Source organism: Desmodus rotundus, chromosome 12, assembly GCF_022682495.2.
Source record: "Desmodus rotundus isolate HL8 chromosome 12, HLdesRot8A.1, whole genome shotgun sequence".
Taxonomy (NCBI): Eukaryota; Metazoa; Chordata; class Mammalia; order Chiroptera; family Phyllostomidae; genus Desmodus; species Desmodus rotundus.
The window spans coordinates 18,599,920-18,621,447 of NC_071398.1; the positions used below are offsets into that span (position 1 = coordinate 18,599,920).

At 48.1% G+C, this 21,528-nt stretch overlaps 2 protein-coding genes across 19 annotated transcripts in view; one reads left to right on the forward strand and one right to left on the reverse strand.

Annotated features, from left to right (window-relative positions):
• ZNF821 (zinc finger protein 821) overlaps positions 1-8,304 on the forward strand; it is a 29,231-nt gene extending 20,927 nt beyond the window's left edge. For 10 of the 13 annotated variants that reach the window (XM_045192012.2, XM_053914415.1, XM_045192013.2 and 7 more), the window contains 5 exons: positions 1,676-1,801; positions 4,299-4,444; positions 5,115-5,219; positions 6,408-6,574; positions 7,351-8,304. In XM_045192012.2, coding sequence (XP_045047947.1) covers positions 1,676-1,801; positions 4,299-4,444; positions 5,115-5,219; positions 6,408-6,574; positions 7,351-8,005 — 1,199 coding nt within the window. In that variant the 3' untranslated portion in view covers positions 8,006-8,304. Of the gene's footprint in view, positions 1-1,675; positions 1,821-4,298; positions 4,445-5,114; positions 5,220-6,407; positions 6,575-7,350 lie in introns of all 13 variants that reach the window. The other 3 variants (XM_071219796.1, XM_045192016.2, XM_071219797.1) reach the window with 2 other exon arrangements.
• Positions 8,305-10,577: 2,273 nt separating this feature from the next.
• On the reverse strand, positions 10,578-21,474 carry ATXN1L (ataxin 1 like). 6 transcript variants are annotated; one of them, XM_053914759.1, is made up of 4 exons: positions 21,358-21,474; positions 19,390-19,454; positions 19,173-19,283; positions 10,578-18,215 (listed from the first exon to the last, which is right to left on the reverse strand). In XM_053914759.1, the coding sequence occupies exon 4, from the start codon at positions 18,097-18,099 to the stop codon at positions 16,033-16,035; it is 2,067 nt and encodes a 688-aa protein (XP_053770734.1). In that variant the 5' UTR covers positions 18,100-18,215; positions 19,173-19,283; positions 19,390-19,454; positions 21,358-21,474; the 3' UTR covers positions 10,578-16,032. The 6 variants fall into 6 exon arrangements, with proteins under 6 accessions (XP_053770734.1, XP_053770736.1, XP_053770733.1 ...); XM_053914761.1 differs by having other exon boundaries at positions 10,578-18,218; XM_053914758.1 differs by having other exon boundaries at positions 18,982-19,283.
• Positions 21,475-21,528: the final 54 nt, after the last annotated feature.

Sequence of the window (21,528 nt, forward strand, 5' to 3'; positions counted from 1 at the left end):
CTCTAGCTATAATTTATATCAAGAATGTCATCTTGGATATTATTAAAATGGACTTAAAGCAGCTTATTTTTCCATTACTTCCGGGCTGTGTGGTTGCAGTACATTTGAACTCTCACCCAGGCATGGTATTACCACATGGTATCAGAACCATCAAAACGATGGCTCCTTTTGTCATATACTCACCCTAAGAACATTATTTTGGTATTTAAGTTGTGTTTATCAGCTACTCATGATCTGAAGGCAGCAGTAACACTAAGATCGGAGCCATTCTTCTCTCAGAGACAGCATAACCACTGATACACTGCCTAACCTTCTGCTTACATCTCTACTAGAAAGCAGTTTAAAAGTATGGATGTTAGAGTTGGGGTAGACCTGGGTTTGAATACTTCCTTCCACCATAGACCTTAGTTTTCCTCTAAGTAAAACGAGGGTAGTAATACCTACCACATACAGTTTTACAGAGAATTAAGGTAAGGTAACAACTATAAAGCACTTAACATAGTGTCTGGAGCTAGGAAGTGCCAAATACTATTATTAGTGTTCAGCACTTTGCATATAGTAAACACTCAATGAATATTTGCTGAACGAATGCCTAAGTAATCCCATGAAGCCTAATTCACATCAGTTCTTTCAATGCTGAAGGACTAGTAGTACAGATCAACTAACCTGTTCATTTCTCCTACATCACTGTCTCCTGCCTTGGAACCTGAGCCTGTTTACTTCCCTTTCTCTTCTCAGTAAGAAAGTGCTGTTGGTCTGTGGCCAAACATTTCACTAGGGCTTTTGATTATTCTCTCATGGCGGCTGGAGAATGGGGACTGTAGTTTCCACTCTGACTGAGATAATGGAAACCTCAAGAAACCCAATTCTCTTTTCTCCTTATGCCTGGCCTCTTGGAAATAAAAGAGCACGTAAGTGTTAACTCTTTAGGAACCACACAGATCCCAGGCAGGGTTCATTTTAAAAACCAAACAAAAAACACACACTGGATCATTGGATTAAGGACACTGATGGCATGTTTCAGGAAGTTTGTTCCTCAGCAAAAATGGGTTCATATATTACCTGTCCTCCTTTTAATCCATTATTCAACTAGTTGTGGATTTGCTTATGGCTAATTCTGATGGACTTTAGAAAGGGAGTCAAGGAAGAACTTCCAGAGCATGCCTTAGAAGGAGAGTGGATGAAAGTTGGGATTAGGTGCTGCTGTGTAGATGGATTACTTGAAGCACTGCTTTAATAGTCCGAGAGAGACTCTGACTCAGGGCATAATGGGAGTATGATAAGATGCACAGATTGTGCCCAGATTTGTTGCCCTATCTTTAGCTTTCCCTTTGCTTCTTGCCACTCTCTCCCCAATTCTGATGGAAGGTTGTAAATGGAATTGAGATTCTGAAGCTAAATTTGTAAAGTAGTAATTGATCACCTTTTGAAAACGAGTCAAGATTAGGAGGATTTAAGGGAAGCAAATGATGCTTTCTGGAGCATCTGGCTTACTGCCCAGGAAGAGAGCTGCACCCAGAAACAGTGGTAGGCAACAAGCTGCCTTGGAGATGAGTAACTCCACCACAGGGTACCTGCCAGTCTCCTACCTTTGAATGGTCTGACTTTCCACCCAGCTTGCCTGGGGATGTGCTGCCCAGCTGGTGGCCTGACTATTTCTCCTTGTGACCACCAGGGGATCAAGTATTTGCTGGGCTAGAAGAGCAAGCCCGCCAGGCGATGATGAAAACTGATTTTCCTGGAGACCTTGGCAGTCAGCGACAAGCTATCCAACAACTAAGAGATCAGGACTCCAGTAGCAGTGAGTTCTGCACCTTCTGGTAATGACTCAGGGCAACGGGAGAAGAATTATCACAGTGTGTGTGCTCTGGGGATTGTGCATGGGGTTGGGAGGAAGACATGAAGGAGACTTGTGGATCCTCAGGGTTCCCAGGGTGTGCTAAGGTGTACTGGCACGTGCTTACCCAGGGAGAGAACAGGCTTGGTGTAGGGTGGTTTTTTTACCCATGGACTGCTGTACTTGGCACAGTGCCATCCACAGAGAGGCTTGCGGTGATTGTGATAGACAGGGGCATCGGAGTAATCAGTGCCTCAGCAGCCCCTGAGTCAGGTCAAATGAACAATTTTAAAAATCCCTGTCTCCTTGGATATATCTATTCATAATTAATAAAATGTAAGAGTGGCATTAATGAAACTTTTGCGTGAGGGCCTAGTTTTAACATTATTCAAGAGACATCGCACACTAATGAAATCACGCATTATATAAAATGCTAACGTCAAGTCTTCCCTTCCCATACCGAGTCCTAAGGGGCCCCTGTGGTTAAGATACGGAAAAGACAGTGGTTGGTAGCCACCTGAGCCTTGTGGACTCAAGGCCATGCCCTGCCTGAACAAATACACTTGGAGATGCGTTAGTTTCTATGATGATTCCCACACTTTACTAATCTCATCCAATACTGGTTATTATTAGTGTCACATCAGAGACATTTCAGACTTCTCTCCACATTTGGGGTTAAAGAAAAACGAAGAGGGAGAGAGTTCTGCAACCTTCTAGGAGCTACAGTTTCCACTCAGACTAATAATTTAGCAAGAAAATAATAACTTAGCAATTAATTACTCAGGTAGAGAAAAATGAACCCAGATACTTTTATAAAACCTGTGGGAGCCACCAGTTTGCGTAACAGGTGGGAATGGCAGTATCTATAAAAGTCCAATTGGTGTCCATTCTGGAGCAGATGCATCATTCCTCTGGATAGCATACTTCTTAAAATCTTTCTTATAGAGACATATGTTTGGATTTTTGATAAATTACAAAAATACATCTGATACAACGTTGTCTTAAGCTAAGTTTACAAGTATTCCAAATAAGCTGGTGAGAAAATGTGGCATGATTTAACCTGTGCCAACCTTTCATTACTGAGGTGGGCTGGGGAATAAGGCATACGCACCATACCAAATCCAGTACACCAACCAAGGGGGCTATCGAACAGAGATACGCTACTAACAGATGATTTAGTTAGACTTTCTTAGGAAGAAAGGGAATATAACCAGTTTTGCCCAGATACTGCTGCATTTAGAAATTGTGCAAGGGATAGAAGAGAGGACAAGACACACTGTTAGCTAGGAAAGCTGAGTCGCACTGCTGATGGAGGGACAGGTGAAACTCTAGCCTGCGTTTCTCTCCTGCTCACAGTCAGACCCAGGGCTCCAGGATGTAGGTGGGGTTGGGAAGGGGCTGGAGTCTGGCAGCTTCCCTAGGCCTGGCTTCCTCCTGTGATCTTCAAGGTACTAGCACTTTTTTTTTTCCTTTCAGAAAGCACTCCCTTTGTTAATGTGGGTTTCTTTTAAAATTTTTTTTCCCTTTTTTATAAGAAATAGTGTAGAAAATCAGCTCCCAATAAACCTTGAAGTTCCCCTAGCCACAGACAGACCTCCCCTCAGCTACATCCTGCCCTCTAAACTAAAACACTCAATTCTTACTTTAGCCACAGTAAATTATATTTCATTCTAAAGTAAAGAATAACCTGTTCCCTCTACTTAATGCAGCCAGTCATCCATCAGATCATCCAAAGAACCAACAGAAACAATGGCTTTATTTAGCCTAGAATGCTAAGTTACTAGCAGAGTAATAAGAACACAGTGAGTCAAATGCTGCTACAAACTGCCTGAGGTTGTTTGCTGCACTGACTTTTCCGCTGTACTGAACAGCCCTTTCCCTATAAAGTGATATCACTTTAACCTAATTTACCACTGTCTCCCTTATTGATTAGAGGAAAGAAAAACTTGTTGGTGTTTCTTTAAGTGTGCTTTGGAGTTTGGTGGGAGCGCATAGATAAGTGGGACTCAGAATAGAATAGTTTATGTGACATCATGGAGAAATTGTGCAGGGGTTTTGGAGAAAAGTAAGTTAAATCAGTGAGAAGTGTTGGTAAATTGGAGGTGGTGTGTTGTGGGAATGGGCATGGTGTGCGGTACATGGGAGGTGTGATTTGAAGTATGAGATATTTGGGGACCACGTATAAGAAGTTATTAATTTTATGATGATGCACAGGACCCAATAACCATTTTCCAATGCAGTTTTGCCCCAGGTTTTCTCTTTAGTGTGTATATGGCATTATAAAACATACCTGTAGCTGGCTTCCACTTAACATGGTTTGAACCCAACTAAGCACTAATACAAATTATATTATGGAAGATCTGAAAATGTTTTCCATTGTAGCTGCAAACTCCAGGGTGGGAAGCAACTCAAGATGTATTCATGCAAAAATCAGAACAAGTGACCCATGTGTGTGTTCCAGGTGACAGTGAAGGTGATGAAGAGGAGACCACACAAGATGAAGTCTCTTCCCACACATCAGAGGAAGATGGAGGGGTGGTCAAAGTGGAAAAAGAATTAGAAAATGCAGAACAGCCTCTTGGTGGGAACGAAGTGATAGAGCATGAGGCAAGTGACAAATGGCTCCTGAGTCCAGAAACTCCCTTACCCTTCTACTCAGCCTGGATGCCTTTCAGCCATATATAGCAGTCTCGCCTCTGACAGTCTCCTGGGCCTTCATGTGAAGCCTCTCTTCCTTCATAGCACTAGTTATGCAAACCTCAGACACACAATTCTTAACGCACCCAGCTTTCCTTTTCCGCCTACATGTCACTACACCCATGTATAGCTCCCCTTTCTAAAGCTCCCCACTTCTTTCCAGACAGAATATCCACCTTTGCAAAACTATTGGCTGACTTCCTGAGGCTCGAGTATGCTTGCAAATTTAAGTCAGAGTGTTACCTCACTAAGTTGTTTCCTGAAGATTCCTGCAAGAAGCAGGGCAGGAGGGAACCTAATCCTGTCTCTGCAGAGTTTAGTTTGTGGGGGAAATAGCTAAGCTCTCTCTGGGGCAGTCCTATGCCCTCAGGGCAGGAAGCCATGGAGACAATGAAGATGGGTGCAAATTTAATTCCCTTCCCTCTATTAGTTTTTACTTTGGTCCATGTGGAAACCTAAGAATACTTACTATGTGATACCAGGTTGTGTTTTTTATAACAGGGACCCTGTAAATAGAAGGAGAGGCAAGGGAAGAGACTGGTCAACAGCCTTAATGAATTGCCTACTTATTGAATTGCAGGTCACAGAGAATTTGAATTCGGACCCTTTACTTGGACTCTGCCAGTGTCCCCTCTGCCAGCTAGACTGTGGGAGTCGGGAGCAGCTGATTGCTCACGTATACCAGGTATGATGTGAGGAGCTGTGTGCTCTGGAACTCGAGTGCCAGCAGCTGGTTTAGCTTTTCCTCCAGCTTCCAAGGGGACCTTGGGTTGTTGCTGTCATTAAGACTCCACACCAGCCCTTAGAGTATTTTGGAGAATTAAGTGGAATATTTGGGTAAACATTTTCTGGGGTTCCCAGACAGACATACTATGAAAATTAAGTACTATTTTTTAAAAATTACTTAATGCATATTTTAAATAGTGGAATAGAAACTAACATCTGTGAATAATGAGGGCTTTGTTTTAAAGATTTTAATTATTTATTTTTTTAGACAGAGGGGAAGGAAAGGAGAAAGAGAGGAAGAGAAACATTGATGTGTGGTTGCCTCTTGTGCGCCCCCTCCTGGGGACATGGCCTGCAACCCAGGCATGTGCCCAGGCTGGGAATTGAACCTGTAACCCTTTGGTCCCCAGGCCGGCACTCAATCCACTGAGCCACACCAGCCAGGGCGAAGGCTTTGTTTTAAAGAAGAAAAAATGAGTTAACATAAACATTTCTGAAATACTGGAGAAAGTTAGTGTAAATTAGGGGGTCAGAATAAGACAGACTTTTGTGTTCTTTTTCCTTGATCCAGTCACAGAATCCCTGTGACTTGTGAAGCTGTTTTGAAAAGACATCAGCACTCATAGCAGCCTGGGTTATAGCGTAAAGATAGATAGTTTATGAAGAGATGCATTTCTTCAAAAGACTGTTTTTAAAAGACTGAGGGAAAAGCAGGACACTTAAATTCCTTTTGGATACCAGTCTTCCCAGTTAGCTTCTAGACTGGCCTTCATTGCTCACTTCCCACGGACTTGTACCTGCACAACGTGAGGCAAGCAGTCAGAGAGAAATTATCCTGAGCAAGAACTCCTCGCAGGCCCTGAAGACGGCTCTGGAGCTCCACTGTTCCTCAGTTCGGCCACATGGCCCAGAATGTATTCAGAAGTGAGACTAATGAAATCTGAGCAACGGCCTGAATGGCCTGGCCCTTCTGAAAGCCCATTAACGTGAGAGACTTACTTTCCCAGATGCCAAACGGGGAGAATAGTTGCAAGTCCCTTGTTTTCTGAGACTAAGGAAAGGGGGGTTTTCCCAGAAAGTAGTTCCTGAGTGGGTGTAGATTGTCTTGGAGGTGGCGTGAGTTGACAGATTAAAGCTGTGTTTTCAGCACACTGCAGCAGTTGTGAGCGCCAAGAGCTACATGTGTCCTGTCTGTGGCCGGGCCCTGAGCTCCCCCGGGTCATTGGGTCGCCACCTCCTGATCCACTCGGAGGACCAGCGATCTAACTGTGCTGTGTGTGGAGCCCGTTTCACCAGCCATGCCACATTTAACAGGTAAGCCGGGCACCTGACCCTCTGGCGTTGGGAACAACTTACTGGGTGTGGGTTCTGCTTTCCCAAGTCAAAGTAAAGCCTAGAGATCGGTAATGCAAAGGCGACTGATTCTTGACTCTTTGGAAATACAAATAATGAGGCCAGTACAGCCCATCCCATTAGCCGTCCCCAAAGGAAAATTAATTCCCATTTCTTTTCCCTGTCAGAATAATATTTTCATCTAGGAAGAGATGTAGGGAAGTCCAAGAACATTCATGATAAAGCATAGAGAAAGAAGTTACAGGGTGCTGAGAGGACCCTAATGTGAGGGCATAGCCTCTACTTTGTCTTGGGAAGACTGGAATGCTGTGATTGTGTCCTAGTCTGGTTTGCTAGTGTACAGTGCAGAGTTGCCCAGGGCAGGAGGAGGCTGGGCCAGTGGACTGCACCTCCCAAAGGCAGGACTACCCCCTTCCACAGCAGGACTGCCCTGCACAGCTCTGACCAAACACCACCATTCTGGCTTGAATGAAAAGGGCTCATTGTAAGAGCTCGTCTGGTGTCTACTGGCTTGCTGTGGCAGTTGGTTCAGTCGCTAACTCCAGGTGGGCTTTAAAACTTGCTACACACTCTAACTCAAAGAGCAGTGGTGCAGAAAAAGAAGAGGTCTCCCAAGCACTCAGACTGACCACTAGTGGCGAACTTGGAGCAACTGGCCTAGGAGAACAAGAGTAAGTCAGAACACCTGAGCCTTGCTAGAAGGTGACATTAAACCATCCGAAATTTTTGCTTTCCAGCGAGAAACTTCCTGAAGTACTTAACATGGAATCCCTACCGCCAGCCCACAGTGAGGGCCCCTCCAGTGCTGAGGGGAAGGACATTGCCTTTAGTCCTCCAGTGTACCCTGCTGGAATTCTGCTTGTGTGTAACAACTGTGCTGCCTACCGTAAGCTACTGGAAGCCCAGACCCCCAGCGTGCGCAAGTGGGCCCTTCGTCGACAAAACGAGCCTTTGGAAGTACGTCTGCAGCGGCTGGAACGAGAGCGCACAGCCAAGAAGAGCCGGCGTGACAATGAGACCCCTGAGGAGCGGGAGGTAAGGCGCATGAGGGACCGCGAGGCCAAGCGCCTACAGCGCATGCAGGAGACAGATGAGCAGCGGGCACGCCGGCTGCAGCGGGATCGGGAGGCCATGAGGCTCAAGCGGGCCAACGAAACCCCGGAAAAGCGGCAGGCCCGGCTCATCCGGGAGCGCGAGGCCAAGAGGCTAAAGAGGAGGCTGGAGAAAATGGACATGATGTTGCGAGCTCAGTTCGGCCAGGACCCTTCTGCCATGGCAGCATTAGCAGCTGAAATGAACTTCTTCCAGCTACCTGTGAGTGGGGTGGAGTTGGACAGCCAGCTCCTGGGCAAGATGGCCTTTGAGGAGCAGAACAGCAGCTCTCTGCACTGAACCACAAACACCCTCCTGCGTGCCCTCCCGCTCACCCAAGCCCACCGGATCAGTGCTGCAGCCACCCACAGGGCCATGTCTTTGCCGCCAGAGGAAGGCCCAGGTTTGTCACAGTTGGACCTGTGCACCCCTTGCATGTCAGAGCAGGATGATGGGGTCAGGAGGGACCCAGCTCAAGGCTGGACCAGGGAGCAGGCACTCCAGAGCACTGGACTCCTCAGCCCCCTGCTGCAGGGCATGTTGTAGGACTGTGGGGCCCCAGGGTGGCCCACGCAAATAAATTAATTTTATCATTACTGGCCCTTTCCTGCTTTTCTCTCAATTTCATTCTAGCAAACGAAGGGATCTGGGACACACCCGGGTGGAAGTTTTCAAGCAGTGACTTCTAGGGGTTGTCCTTTTCAGAGGGTGCACCTCAACTTAGGCTCTCCAAGCAAAGATCCCTAGGTATCTGGGCCTTTACAAGTTGATGAGACATAACTATGACATGAGAGAACCGATGCCAACTTTGTGAGGGTCCATTTTCACAACCCTGGTGAAGGTAATTCAGCCCCGAGGGCTATCAAAGCCTAGCTTATGTTTTCCAAACTCAGTAGATGCCTTTCCTCATAACTGGCATCTTTTTTTTTAAGTTGTTTCATACTACTTTATTTGGGGGGGGGGGTCATTTTCACTTAGACTTTATGCATTTCTCATGTTTCTTCACTCATTAACTCAGCTAATTCTGCAGGGTTACTCAGCGTCATCTTGATCAGCCAACCATCTTCATGACAAGACTTGTTGACAAGGTCTGGATTTTCTGCAAGGGCTTCATTAATCTCAGTTACTTCTCTTGATAGAGGATAGAGTTCACTAGCAGCTTTCACAGTTTCCAAAGCAACTCGTTTAATTTTGTTCCAATTTCGGGCAGACTATAGTAAACATCTCCCAAAACTTCCCGTGCAAAATTGCGGATTCCTACTGTTCCAAGATCACTTTCTGTTGTTACCCACTCACGTTTCTCTCTGAATTTACATACAGAGAGCAGACTGCCCCTGGTGCACAGCACTGGCCTCAGGCCCCAGGGTCGCGGCAGGCAGGACGCAGAGTGCAGGTAGGAGCGGACACCATGGTAAAACTGTGGCCACCCCACCAGTGGGGACAGAACTGGCATCTCCTAAAGAGGCTATTCTATTTAGACTAGGTGCTGGCTACTTTTCTGAGCAGGATTCAGTTTGTCAAACTTTTAAAATTCTATCCCAGAGAGCAGACAGCTACACTTAGGAATATGTTCATAGAAATAGTTGCAGTATTAAGGTCCACAGCATCAAGGAACTCATGTTGGAGAGAAGAAGTAATTTATCTTTTTATTTACTTCCCAGAGCCAAGGTAAGATAATCCAGAGGTAAGGTGATGTGAGAGCTCAAGTCAGTAGTGGTGAAGGCTAGCACAAAACGACTACTCTGTATGGTTGCCGAACTGTGGAGGGGACAAGGGCTGAGGTCATTTCTAAAAAGCTTCTGTGATGGTACAGAACAAGCACAGAATTTTCCTTAGCCTGCACCAAAGGTTGTGTACAGTTTAGATAATTATAGATCCTGAGGTCCAGAAGGAAGTGCCCTAGTTAAGTTGTAGCCAGAAAAATAACTATGCCAGAAATGTGGACCTCTTCCAATATCATAACAAGGAAACTTGGACTCTTCTCTGACCTCCACTGGTTCAAGGTTATTTAATAGCATTATCAGATCCCCACCCCCAACCACCAAACTAGGGTTAATTCCTTCTGGGGAGGCTGAAATATTTCTGTTCTGAAAAATACAAAAATTTCAATAAGCTTATTATGAAGTTGTAGACATTTAAAAGAAAGTACTTAATTAAATTGAATGCCTTAATCTTACATAGTTCCTTACTGAAGGCCTACTTGGGATCCTTCGAAATGGTTGTGCACTCACTATGTGTCAAAGATTATTCTGAGCATTTTACATGGATATTTCATTTATCTTTCAGAACTGTTATTTAACAGACTCAGGAGTTAGATGCCTGGATTTAAAATTCTGCACTGCTATTTAATAGCTGTGTTACTTCAGGCAAGTTATTTGACCTCCACCTTGGTTTCCCCGCCCATAAAATATAAATACTACTACTAGTAACCAATGATTGTTAATATATAATGCACTTAGGATAGTTTGTGGCACACAGTAAATGCTCAATAAGTGTATCTTGTACCTGAGTGGCAAGCTTTCTGAGTTAGAAGCAGTAACTATCATTGGAACTGACTTATTTCAGCAATTTCTGACAGTATTCCTGAGGAAAGAAAAATGGACACAAGGCCACCAATGAAGACATCTGCAGGTCCTTTTGATTGACTGACTACGCTAATATCTAAGCCTACAGGTAAGACTTATGGGTCTCTGCAATACACAGCAACAAAATGCACAGACCATGCTCCAGGACTAGCTCGCATAATCTGCCTGGAGTCTACCACACAAAGATGGGGACCATGTGGTCTCTGTTACAAGCTTGCCCACAGAGGGCTTCTAACCCCCACCCAATGGCCATCTAAGGCTGGGATAGGAAAAAGGCGCAAACACCAAAAGGAAAAGCTAGTAGTTTATATAGATAGATATATAGATATATAGATATTGATATATATTGTTTACATAGTCCACAAGTTAAATGCAGGTATCCATAAGAAGAGCATTAACAATAAAAATACAATCTGTGTGTAGCCAAGTACAGAGACTTAAAATGGTAAAACAGCAAAAAGGATCTCACAAAAATACAAATATACAGTACAAATTGATTTATTTAAAACAGTTACAAAAAAGCACAACAAAATAGAGATTATCCTTAGAATTATTAATGCTTTGTTAAAGATCAGGTAGGATTAGAGGGCAAGAAATGGTATGGGTGGGGGGAGCACCTGACTAGTTCTAAGGCTTTAGATACAATGCAGTTGATTACATATTAATTCAGCCATTACATACTGGGGATGGTAGTTGGGGGTCAGTAATTTATCTACAGGGAACTCCTACACCACTCAGATCCACCCAGACCTCCCCAGTGCCAACCTTCTCTACTCCTCGGGACCCTAAAGCCAACTGGGTGACATTCCCACCCTTCTTTCTCCACCCCGTTCCCTATCCACGTTTCCCTCCCCTAAGGTGCTGTGCAAGCTGAGAGCGGTCCGCTCTCTGCAGCTGGAACATATACTGTTTTGGCTACAGGGATCCTACACGTGACTAGGAAGGTTGTAGGGGACAGCCTTATTTTTAATACTTCAAGTTTGTCAAGAGAACAGTCAGTCTCTCCCCCAACACAAGATTCCCTCGAATGTGAGTATCAAGCAAGTGAGGGCTGAACCCTGCCTTCAGCAATACCAGCAATGCAGTAACCACTCACAGCTCACAACTACGTGCAAACTCCCTGTCCAGGGGGTGGGTGTAAAACCACTGCGTCATCAGCTCATGCTCTCTCTCTGATGAACCTCAATCCCCGTGATGGTCATAAAGACAGAAATAAATGCTCGCAAGTTTGACACTAGGTAAAGGCACACGGGCTGCTGCTACACACACACTGCAGACAGGAACCCAGTTTGGGGCGCCACCTTCACTGCTGGGCATTTGCAGTTAAAATGGGACCACACAGACTGTTGAGTTTGCAATCTACCGAGGGAGAATGTAGGCTTAACAGAAATGATAAAGAAACCTTAGTGTGAAAAGTGCATTTATTACTACTGTTCCTGCTGGGGAGGTTCAGCAGGGCAAACCACACCACCGCTCCTCCTCCTGCCCCAGGCACTGTGCATAGTCTGCAGGTAAGGAGAGAGTGCAGTCAACTCTAGCATCTCAAGGGCCAGTGTCAACCTAGGCCCAGACCAGGCTTCTGATCCAGAGAATGGTCCTGGAGTTGAAAGAGCAACTGACAACTGCAAAGACCCAGATGCTTATTTTATTATTGCATAATGTAGGAGGCCTTCCCTACTCCAGGGAAGTTTGGAAGGTGAAGGCTTCCCAGCAAAGGGCTAATAGGTTCCTGGTCAACATCCAACTCAGCACAGTTCAGCTCTTCAACTGTAGTGTACACTTCTTCCCATCTGGAAAGTATTGTAGCTTCAGTGTGGTTTAGTAAACTTAGCCCCAGGAAGCCAACAAGTCTCCCTAAAAGTTGGCCTCTGCCCTATTTACTTTGCTTTTAAGACTGTGACCTAATCTCCCATGGCCAATTAATCAGATTATCTTTACTTTAATGGACCCAGGCCCTTTCTCAGTCAACCCATGTCCACACTTCATCTCCAGTGTGATCACTCAACTCTTCAATATGCCTGCCTGTCGCAAGTTTAAATGATACCACCAACCTGTGCATCTCCTATGATGCCCACTGGTAAAAATAAAACTAGACCCCACAGAGGGACTGTTTCAATCCAACTTCGAACCCTTTCCCAACCCCAGACCAGAATCCACATAACTGGAGCCAATGAACTTCCCTGGGATGCTGATACAGACCCTAACCTGGTTCCCCGCCATTTATTTTTAAAAACAGGATACAAGATACCACAAAGGAAAGACATTAATACACGCAAAACACCCACTACTAGGACCTGCTTGTTTCTCCCTCAAGACACTCAGATGTTTGGAGCCAAAGGGCTCCCGGCAAGCACTAAAACCACATCCCTTTGGAACCACCCTCCCGCCAGCAGCAAGCCATACCGTTCTGAGTCTCCTTGACTCTGCTATAAAGTAATACTTGCACAGGTGAGAATGCAAAGGGTGCCTGGATTCCACCTATATGGCCAGAGACATGGAAGGACAGGGAGCTCTGAAGGGCAGCAGGCAGGACAGTGAGCAGACAGCAGCGGTGGCAAAGCAGTGCGAACCAAAGCCCTTGGCGTTCTGACCAACTGGGACCAAGAGTGTAGAAGGGTCAGTCCAGATCCACTGGGGCCCCTCCTCATAGGTGTGAGTGCTCAGCCCTGGACTCCCAGCCCCTCCTCCCAGGCCGCCACCCTCCCCACCCTCATGCATACTAACCTTGACAGGATTGATGATCCAGAACTTGGACGTATTACCCATCCTTTACCTGGTTCCCCTACTCTTTAAGTGGTATAGTCATTTCTGTTGAGTGCTGAAGTTAGCAGTCCTCCTTTCTATCCCTAGGCTCTGGGAATGGCCTACCACTGACAAGGGACTGGCTCTGGCCATCTTCAATTGCCCATTCCCCAAAAAGCTGACAGCTTCCCACTAAAATGCTCACTCTCTCGAAACCACTCTTAGGTCTCTTGCAAACTTACAGAATTCCTGTAAGGAAGAATGGACACACCACAGGTTACTCTTACTTTTCATGCCCGGAAGAGAGACTGAACCAGAGGGAAAAGGCAAGGGGAATGCCACAGCTCTGGTCAAGTTAGAGCACGATGCTTCTTTTTCTGGGAGACCCTACTTTACAAAAGACACTTCTGCAGCTAAGCAAAATCAAGTATTAATGCGTTACATATGCATGGCACAGTATCAGGGGAGCTACTGGTACTGCTTTCCCAGCGAGAGACAGAAGAGGAACAGCAGCAGAGAGGCTGGGGCCCAACTGGCCAAGGTGCACAAGATTTTCTCTTTCCTAGGTTAAGTGGAAGTTCCAGACTGGGTAGTAGAGGGTTATTTGACTTAAACTTGGCCTGTATCTGGTTAGAGAGATTTGCTCCCACAAGGAAGAAGCTCAGTTGGTGCCCCTGGTGGACATTTCTTGAGTGTCTACCGTGTGCATGTCACTCTATCCAGCTGATAAGCCTTCCTATGAGGATGTTTTTGAGAAACCCAAGCAAATAGCCCCCTAGGAGTGAGTTGTTCATAGAACAGCCAGAGAGGAGGCCTTCTCTAAGGGCCACCATATGTGTGAGGAGTCCTCAAGACTCAACCCCCCAGGCCCCCACGGTAGCAAAGAAACCAAAGAAAGCAGCATTCAGAGAACATGGGGGACAGAGAGGGAAGGGCATGATCCCAAATGAGTACAAGGTTGAGTGTTCACCAGATAGGGTTGGTGTTTGGTTCTGAGGTGAACCAGAGACTTAAGTACTCGCAGTAGGTCAGCAGCTTCCTTTGGATGAGGCTCCAAAAGCTGGCCGACCAGTAACTGCTCTCAAGGAATGAACAGTGGCATGTAGGGCTTGTAACAAACAAGCCAGTTTCAGCCACTTTGTTCGGCCAGGAGAACAACCTTTAGCACCTGAACACTAAGAATGACTCCATTCTCAGAACTTCCCCTCCCCCCAGGAGGTAGGTAAGATTATTTATCCCCATTTGGCAGCTGGGGAGGAAGTGAAAGAGTGAGAGGTCACAAGACTTGCCTCAAGTCTTCGACAGAGCAGAGATCAGACCTCAGAGGCATGAGACTCCTGATGGCAGGCCAGGCGCTGGCGTCCGAGCACATTTCTCAAGGAAATGCCAGGATCGTACCCTGGGAGAAGCCTCTCCAGAGTTGGGTGGACAATACCCTGAGTTACTTCAAGAGTCTAAAGACCCCCGAAAAACAAACAAAAAACCCACCCACCCACCTGCAAGCTGGTGGGGGAGCCTAGTTCTCAATACCCAGTAGAATACCACAGTCTGAGGTGATGCTAAAAGTTGTGGGGAAAAAATGTGGGCTTAAGACATAGGGAGGCGAATGCAACCAAGATTGAAAATACTCTTTGCAGAGGAATATTCCACCACAAAATCTAGGCAACTTAAGGTATTGACACATTATCAAGACTACCCAGAACCTTAGTCAGCTGTGGAAGGGGACAGCCAGGAGAGGAAGGGGAATTAGGACGGGAGGAGCTGTATAAAAACGCCAGGAAGGGCACCACCCAGCCAGGTGTATTTGGCCTGACCCAGGGCACAGTTCCCTTCTTGTTTCTCCACAAACAAGCTGCAGAGCAGGGGATGTGACTCTTTCTGAGTTTATAAAAACAGAGACTGTAACTGAAGGGGAAACCAGAGAGACCCTGCACACCAAAAACTGAAGGTCTTGGTCAGAGTGGACAAAACCAGTTTTGCAGAAGGGGAAAGACAGAGCAGCTACAAATTAGGCCCAGGTCAAGAAACCATGCAGAGGGGTTAGGGCAACAGAAGGACGGGAGCCACGCAGGCACTTAGGCACGACACAGACAGACAGAGGAATGCAGGGCCTGGGGAAAGGGTCCACTGGTTCTTTCAAGTCACCATTACCAGCTAGAGATTTAGTATAATTCCAAAGCAGGTCTGGCATGCTGGGTAGGAGGAGCTTTGTTACATCAACTACCTTTCCGGAAGCCACACATAGAGCCTGGTCAGACTGGTCAAAACGTCTTTCTCCCAAAGTCCCCTGACCGGGTCCCCACCAAAACAGTACTTCACTCTGAGCCTTGGAGGGACCTCTCTCTCTCCTGGTGCTAGAAGTGTGTGGGAGGAATGGAGAAACAGAAAAGGGCTGAAGCAGAACCAACCAGAGTCCTGTAGATGAATGCTCCTCCCCCACAAACCAGCCACAGACATCTGTGTAACAACATTACCCTTTAAAGTGCACAGCTCTCAAAAGAAGAGTTCTGGGTGGGAACCCTCTTATTCCAACCATGGGGCTCCTGCCCTTCCACCACAAAAAAGGAAAAAAAACTTCAGACAGTTGAAGTGCTACTATAAGCTGTGTATCATCATTTTTGGCTCTTTCTTTGCTCCTTCCCTCTGCCACCTGCTCCCAAAGCCTGACTTTCCCCTTGCAGGAGCTAGGGATGGGGAGGAAAGAACAGGGAGGCCCTGATATTTGGAATGTCTCTTATCCTGCATGTACCCCCTTCCTTCCTTGGCCCAGGCCTGCTGCTCCCCATCACAGCATCCTCTGGGACTGTCCTGAAAGAATGCCACAGGGTAATGAGCAACAGACCCTGCCTTGGGAGGCTGCCTTCATGCCTCCTCTTCCCCCCCGCCCCTCCAATCTCGCTGCCAAGAGCGCCATTCCTTGCTCGGCATGTGCAAATCCTCTGCCTGCTCACGGTGAGGCCCAGCTCTGGGGTGAGCCCCAGTCTGGTCTGGGGGAGAGGTTCATTTTCCTGCATTGGAACGCCCTTCGATGGACAGCTTTACCTCCTGTGGAATGAAAGAGGGACGGAGCAGTGCAGCCCGTGCCTCCCCCCCTTGCATGCTGTATCTTTGGAAGCTCGGAGCTGGCCAGCAGGCCTGAGCACCAGGCTCTGGCTGCGAGGGCTCTACCATTTGGGAGCCCTCGCCTGACGGCTGGCTCTTCCCCTCACTGTCACATTGCTCTCTGGGTCCCAAGACTGTCCTCTCAGGCCTTTCTCGGGAGGTGCCCAGCTGGCCTGGGGGAGCACAGCTGGCCTGAGAAACTGAGTTACTGTTCAAGCTCTGTAAACTGATGGAGATGCAGACATCTCCCACCTGTAGTCGATGGCAGGGCAAAGAGAAGAGCTGTGCAGTCCGCCCAGGGCTGCAAGAGGACCAACCCTGACCATATACAAAAAAGGGGTGTTCGGGGGGCACCTCAATGCTCACTTTGCTCTGCTGCTCACCAACCACGAAATGCAGCATGACAAATCCAGGCCACTGGCTCTCCTGAATGTCCACGACTGTGCTAGAGTCGATCTTCAGCCCCCCGCTCACTTCGGCACTGCGCACGAAATCCTGGGTCTGCAGGTCCTCCACCCGCTTCAGCTCCCCTGTAGCCAGCTGGATGATGGCGCCTTTCATGAAATGGGAGGGCAAGTGGGAGGAGGTAACGGGGGGTGGCGTTGGCTCCTTGTCTGGGAAGATGGCTCTGGCCTGCGTGTCCAAACTTGATGCCATCAGGATCTCCGAGCCCATGGGCAGCAGGCCCGGGTCAGTTCCAGTGGGCACCAGGTTGCCATTGGCTACAACCACTGCTTTGGGTAAAGGTCTATGTTTCATCGGTTCCTGATGGGATTGAGGGTAGAACCCTCGGGCCTGGTTTTTCTCAGCCATCTCTGTTGGGTTCCTGGCTGACCCTCGCCCCTCACCCTGATGGTCCGGGGTATGATGGGACAGGTTGAGGGGGCTGGGCTCATCTTTCCTCTGCGCTGCCACCACACGATAGTCCTGAGAAGCTAAAGTGCCAACCACCTGCTGGACCTCGAGGTCGGTGTCTGGGGTCCCTCGGTGTGCCGGCACCGCCACCTCCACCCGTGCAGTCTGAGAACCTGAAAACAACTGTCCATCCACCACACATTCGACCACTGGCACCAGTCCCTGGCCATTGCCCTTGCTGGTGGGAGAATCAAGGGCTTCACTTTCCCGTCTTACTAAATTTCGCTCTTGTTGTCTCTGTCCATTGGCAGGGGCTGCTTCCGGAGCAGGCTGGCCCTCCTGAGGGGTAAGAACTGGGCTGGCACCAGTTGGAGGGGTTTCATGCAAGGTGTACCCAGCAGGTAGCCTGGACATCTGATAATAAATGGGCATCCGGCCTGGAGCAAGGTCCAGTGGCTGAGTACTGGAATGATGTGGCAACTGCCCAGGTGGGGAGGTGGCAGAGGGGGTTTTGTTGAACGAGTGAGCCGGGGATGAAGCCTGTGGGGGAGGAGTGGCTCCTTCTGCCAGGAGTGAGGCATATGGCACAAAGTGTGGAAGGTGGGAAGTGGCAAGGTTGGCAGAAGGGGAGAGGAGGGGACTCGGTAGGAAGTTAGGTGGCATGGCATAGGGAAGGCTATAAGGAGACCCAATGAACTGCAGGGAGGTGGACGGGAGCTGAGCATAGTGGATTGGGGGATAGTGGATTCCTGGATGTTGAATCAATGAAGACGCTACATTAAATGTGGGGGGCAAGGGGCTCATGTTCACCACAGATGGGAGGCCAGTTGGAGAGAAGGTGGCAGGTGGCATAGCCACCTTATACAGCATGCCATACTGGTCCACCGTCAGACCAGTGATAGCCTCAGCTCCATCAGCCCCCAGGCTGACTCTGGCTCCTGCCTGGCTCTGCCCTGCCACCACGAGCCCTCGGGGCCACTCAGAGACGTCACTGGGGGATGAGTGGTTAGCTGAGCAGCTGGTAGCGCTCCCCATGTCCTCGCTGGTCACGGGGAGGTCTCGTTTCTTTGGTGGAAGGCATTCCTGACTCCTCTCATGAACAGGTTTCATATTGCTGTGTGGTGTTCCTGGAGCCTGGAAGGGGTTGGCTTGCTCCTTGGGGCATCAGAAGGGGCTTCTCTGTGGCTCCCCTGAACCCTCTCTGCTGCTGGCTGGGGCGCCCACATCTGCTAGGGAACAAATCAGAGGCAAAGTAAAGTAACCTAGGGGTGAACCAAATCAAAGGAAATAGAGGGAACTGTGGCCACGTAGGGAGATGTAACACAGGGGACTGTGGGGAGAAAAAAAGAGGTATGAGAGAGGGGCAGACAAGGATGCTACCCTCCTTACTCATTCAGCCTAGGATATAGATGAAAGAAATGGTCACCAAACCACAGAGCTACGAGGACAAGCATTCAACAGGGCATAAACAAACCCAGAGAGACCAACAGCTTCATGATTAGTTGTGCCTGTGATTATTCTCAGCCTTTTCCCTGAAAGATTTGAATACATGGTCATTGCTGCTGGGTCGCTCTTCCCTCCTCCTTTTGCCACCAAAGACTACCGTGCTATCTATCTTCTTTCCTAAACATACAACCCATCCTCACTTCCTTTCCCCAGCCTAATTTGGGTTATGAACTCACCTATCCCTAGTCCCTGCACCCCAGGCCTGGTCAAATTCTCATCCTCCTGTGCCTCATATCACCACCACCTCAAGGACCCAGGTGTCAGGAAGTCCTCAGGTTTGCTTGTGTCCCATTCCTATACACCTCGCTCCCTAAACCTTTATGAACATTAGTCTCGTCTCTGCCCTGTGAAATACTACATTCAGATCTGGGCTCTGTGGGGAGAGGACGGCACTAGCATTCTACAATTTACTTGTTTCTCCTCCTCCCCAAGGAGCAACAAAGCTCTTCTGACCTCACACAGACTTCTTTTCCTCACATTAACCACCTTCAGTTTGCCTTCTTCGCTCTCTCCCTCTCTTTTTCCTGTTGTTTTGTCAGTGGCTCCTTTTCCTCTGTAGGTCTGCTCTAGGCACCGCTTCCTGAAACTCCGATTCCATTCCTCCGCACACGCCTGTTTGTTACTGTCTTAGGTCTGTATGATCAGTAAGAAAGTTCTCCCCTCTCTCTTGTTGTCACCTTCCAAACATGCTTTTGTCCATTGTCATAAAGTATCTTTTTGGTCTGAACACTTCAGTGCATATGAACTCTGTCACCTATATCTTCCAATCAGGCTCCAGTTCTTTGGATCTGAAAAGAGATTTCTATATTACACTCTGTTCTGTTTTTCCACTGTTGAATTCCAGATTTTTTTGTTTTTGTTTTTGCAACAAGTTATCCAAAGTGCCTATATTACCTGAGCTTTCAGTGGTGCTTCTGAGCAGCTGTAGCAAGCAGTGTCTTTCCGGCTGGCGTGGAAGCCTGGAGGACAGACATAGAGATAAAGTAAGCAGGAGCCTTGCCTTTGACCCCTCTCCAGGGTCATCAAGAAAAGTAACTGAAGTTACAAAGACATCAAACTCCATGAGTCCCTGCTTCGTCCTCTTCTCTAGAGGCAACAGCACATGTATCCAGACTGCCAGGGAGTTAAACAGAGGAAAAGCCATCTCTTAAGCTCTAATTTGTAGGAAGACAACCCCGGAAAAATTTTTCCATGTCAAATCTCATTGTTTTCTTTAACATCATATTCTTCATTCTCTAGCTGTACCTATTCCCCAAAGGTCAAGTTTACTAAAAGGTACAATTTACCCAATTTCAGGTAAATGCACAAATAAAGTAGAAGACTCAACATTGTTTCCATGTGAACAGTGGGAAACAGGAAAAATGAACGTCGCAGATTTCACTTTTATTCAGGGCTGATGAAAACACGGTTGTGGAGGTTACTTAAATGAGAAAAGCAGCACTAGAGGAAAAAGAGCAATTATTTATGTTTCTGGGGCAGAAAAAGAGGTCAAGGGGGAGTCACTCGAGGGGAAGCCTTATTAAGAGATTTTCAAGAGTGAAAATAAAGGTCTCCTCTGTGTGTGTAAAATTTTGTGAGTGACAGCTTTGGACGGAGTGCTCAATCAGGCAAGACAAAAATGAAAAACATTCCCTTGGTCCTCATGGAGCTAACAGTGGGAACCAAAATTTGTGCTAAACTGTCACTATCTGAGTCCACACATGCCAGAAACATCAAGCACTGAAGAACAGAGTCTTAATCTCGAAAAACAGAGAAAGCAGCACTGACCAGTACCCTGAGAAGCTACCCATCGTCCTGTCCAAATCCCACAGAACACTGCAAGCCTCAAACCAAACTAAAGGCAACATTTATGTCATGAGATTGGCAAGGTGCGGACGTACCCAAACAGGTGATGAGAGAGAACAGGTGGAAAGATACATCCCTAGTTCCATAAACACAAATCACACAACAGGCACAGGTCCTGTATTCCTTCTTTGCTGGCACTTCCAGCAACTGAAAAGCAGTTAGCTTTCTCCTTCATTCTCAACAAAAATGGGGGTCCCGTCTTCAACCCTAGAATAATTGTTGCTTCCTGCAACTAAAACATTAAAGAAAACCTGCCTCTAGGTCACTGAGGGGTTAGCCAAACACAAGCTGATTAAAGAGCTGAAAGAGGCAAAAGGTCTGCGGAATGACAACAAAGAGCCAAGCCTGCGTACCAGGTTCCCACAACGCGAAACACATTTCGGAACCTGAAACCTCAGCCTCTGGAGGGGCTCAGTGAGGGTTTCAAAGGGAGAAGACGTAGCTTGCTACCCCAACCGGGCTAACGGGGAAGGGGGGCTGTTCCAGAGAGCTGCCAACGCTGCCAGCAGAACCGAGGAATCAAAAGGCTGAACCCTGCCAGAGATCAGAATTCGGTGAAGGCGAGAGGTGCGCCCGCCAGAGAGGAGGTCGGAAGATACTAGGGGTTCTGGTTTCCTGTGATCTTGCAATCTTTGCTCCAAAAAGGATAGCGCTCGAAATTGGGAATTCAACATTTAGAGAGTGGGGGTGGGGAGGGGGGTCGACCCTTCAAGCAGAGGAGCAGAGGCCAGGGTCCGCAGGTGATGCTTCCTTGTTTGGGGGCCCCTTCCCGCCCCCCAAATTCGGACACTCCGGCCAGTGGAGACACGGCCGCGGGGTCGCCGGAGCCCGAGGCTGCGCTCCGGACTGAGTCGGAGAGAAGTGCGCGGGGGTCTCGACGCGGCCTCTAGCTCCCTCGGTCCCGAGGTTCGAGGGGGCATCGGGGGCCGGGGGGCCACTTCCTCCGGAGCCCTGAGCCCGGGCCTGCTTGGCCTCGGCGAGGCCGGCCAGGCGACCCCCGCTCCCGGCGACACTCACCGGCCCATCTCACGGCGCTCTTCGGGCTCCTCCCGCTCGTCCCGGAGCCGCCGCAACAGCGGCCGCCGCCATCCCCGGCCCCGGAGCCGCCCCACACCCAGCACCCCCACCCCCGACTCGGGCGCCCGGAGATGGCGTAACGCGCGCCCCGCCCCCGGCGCGGGAAGATGG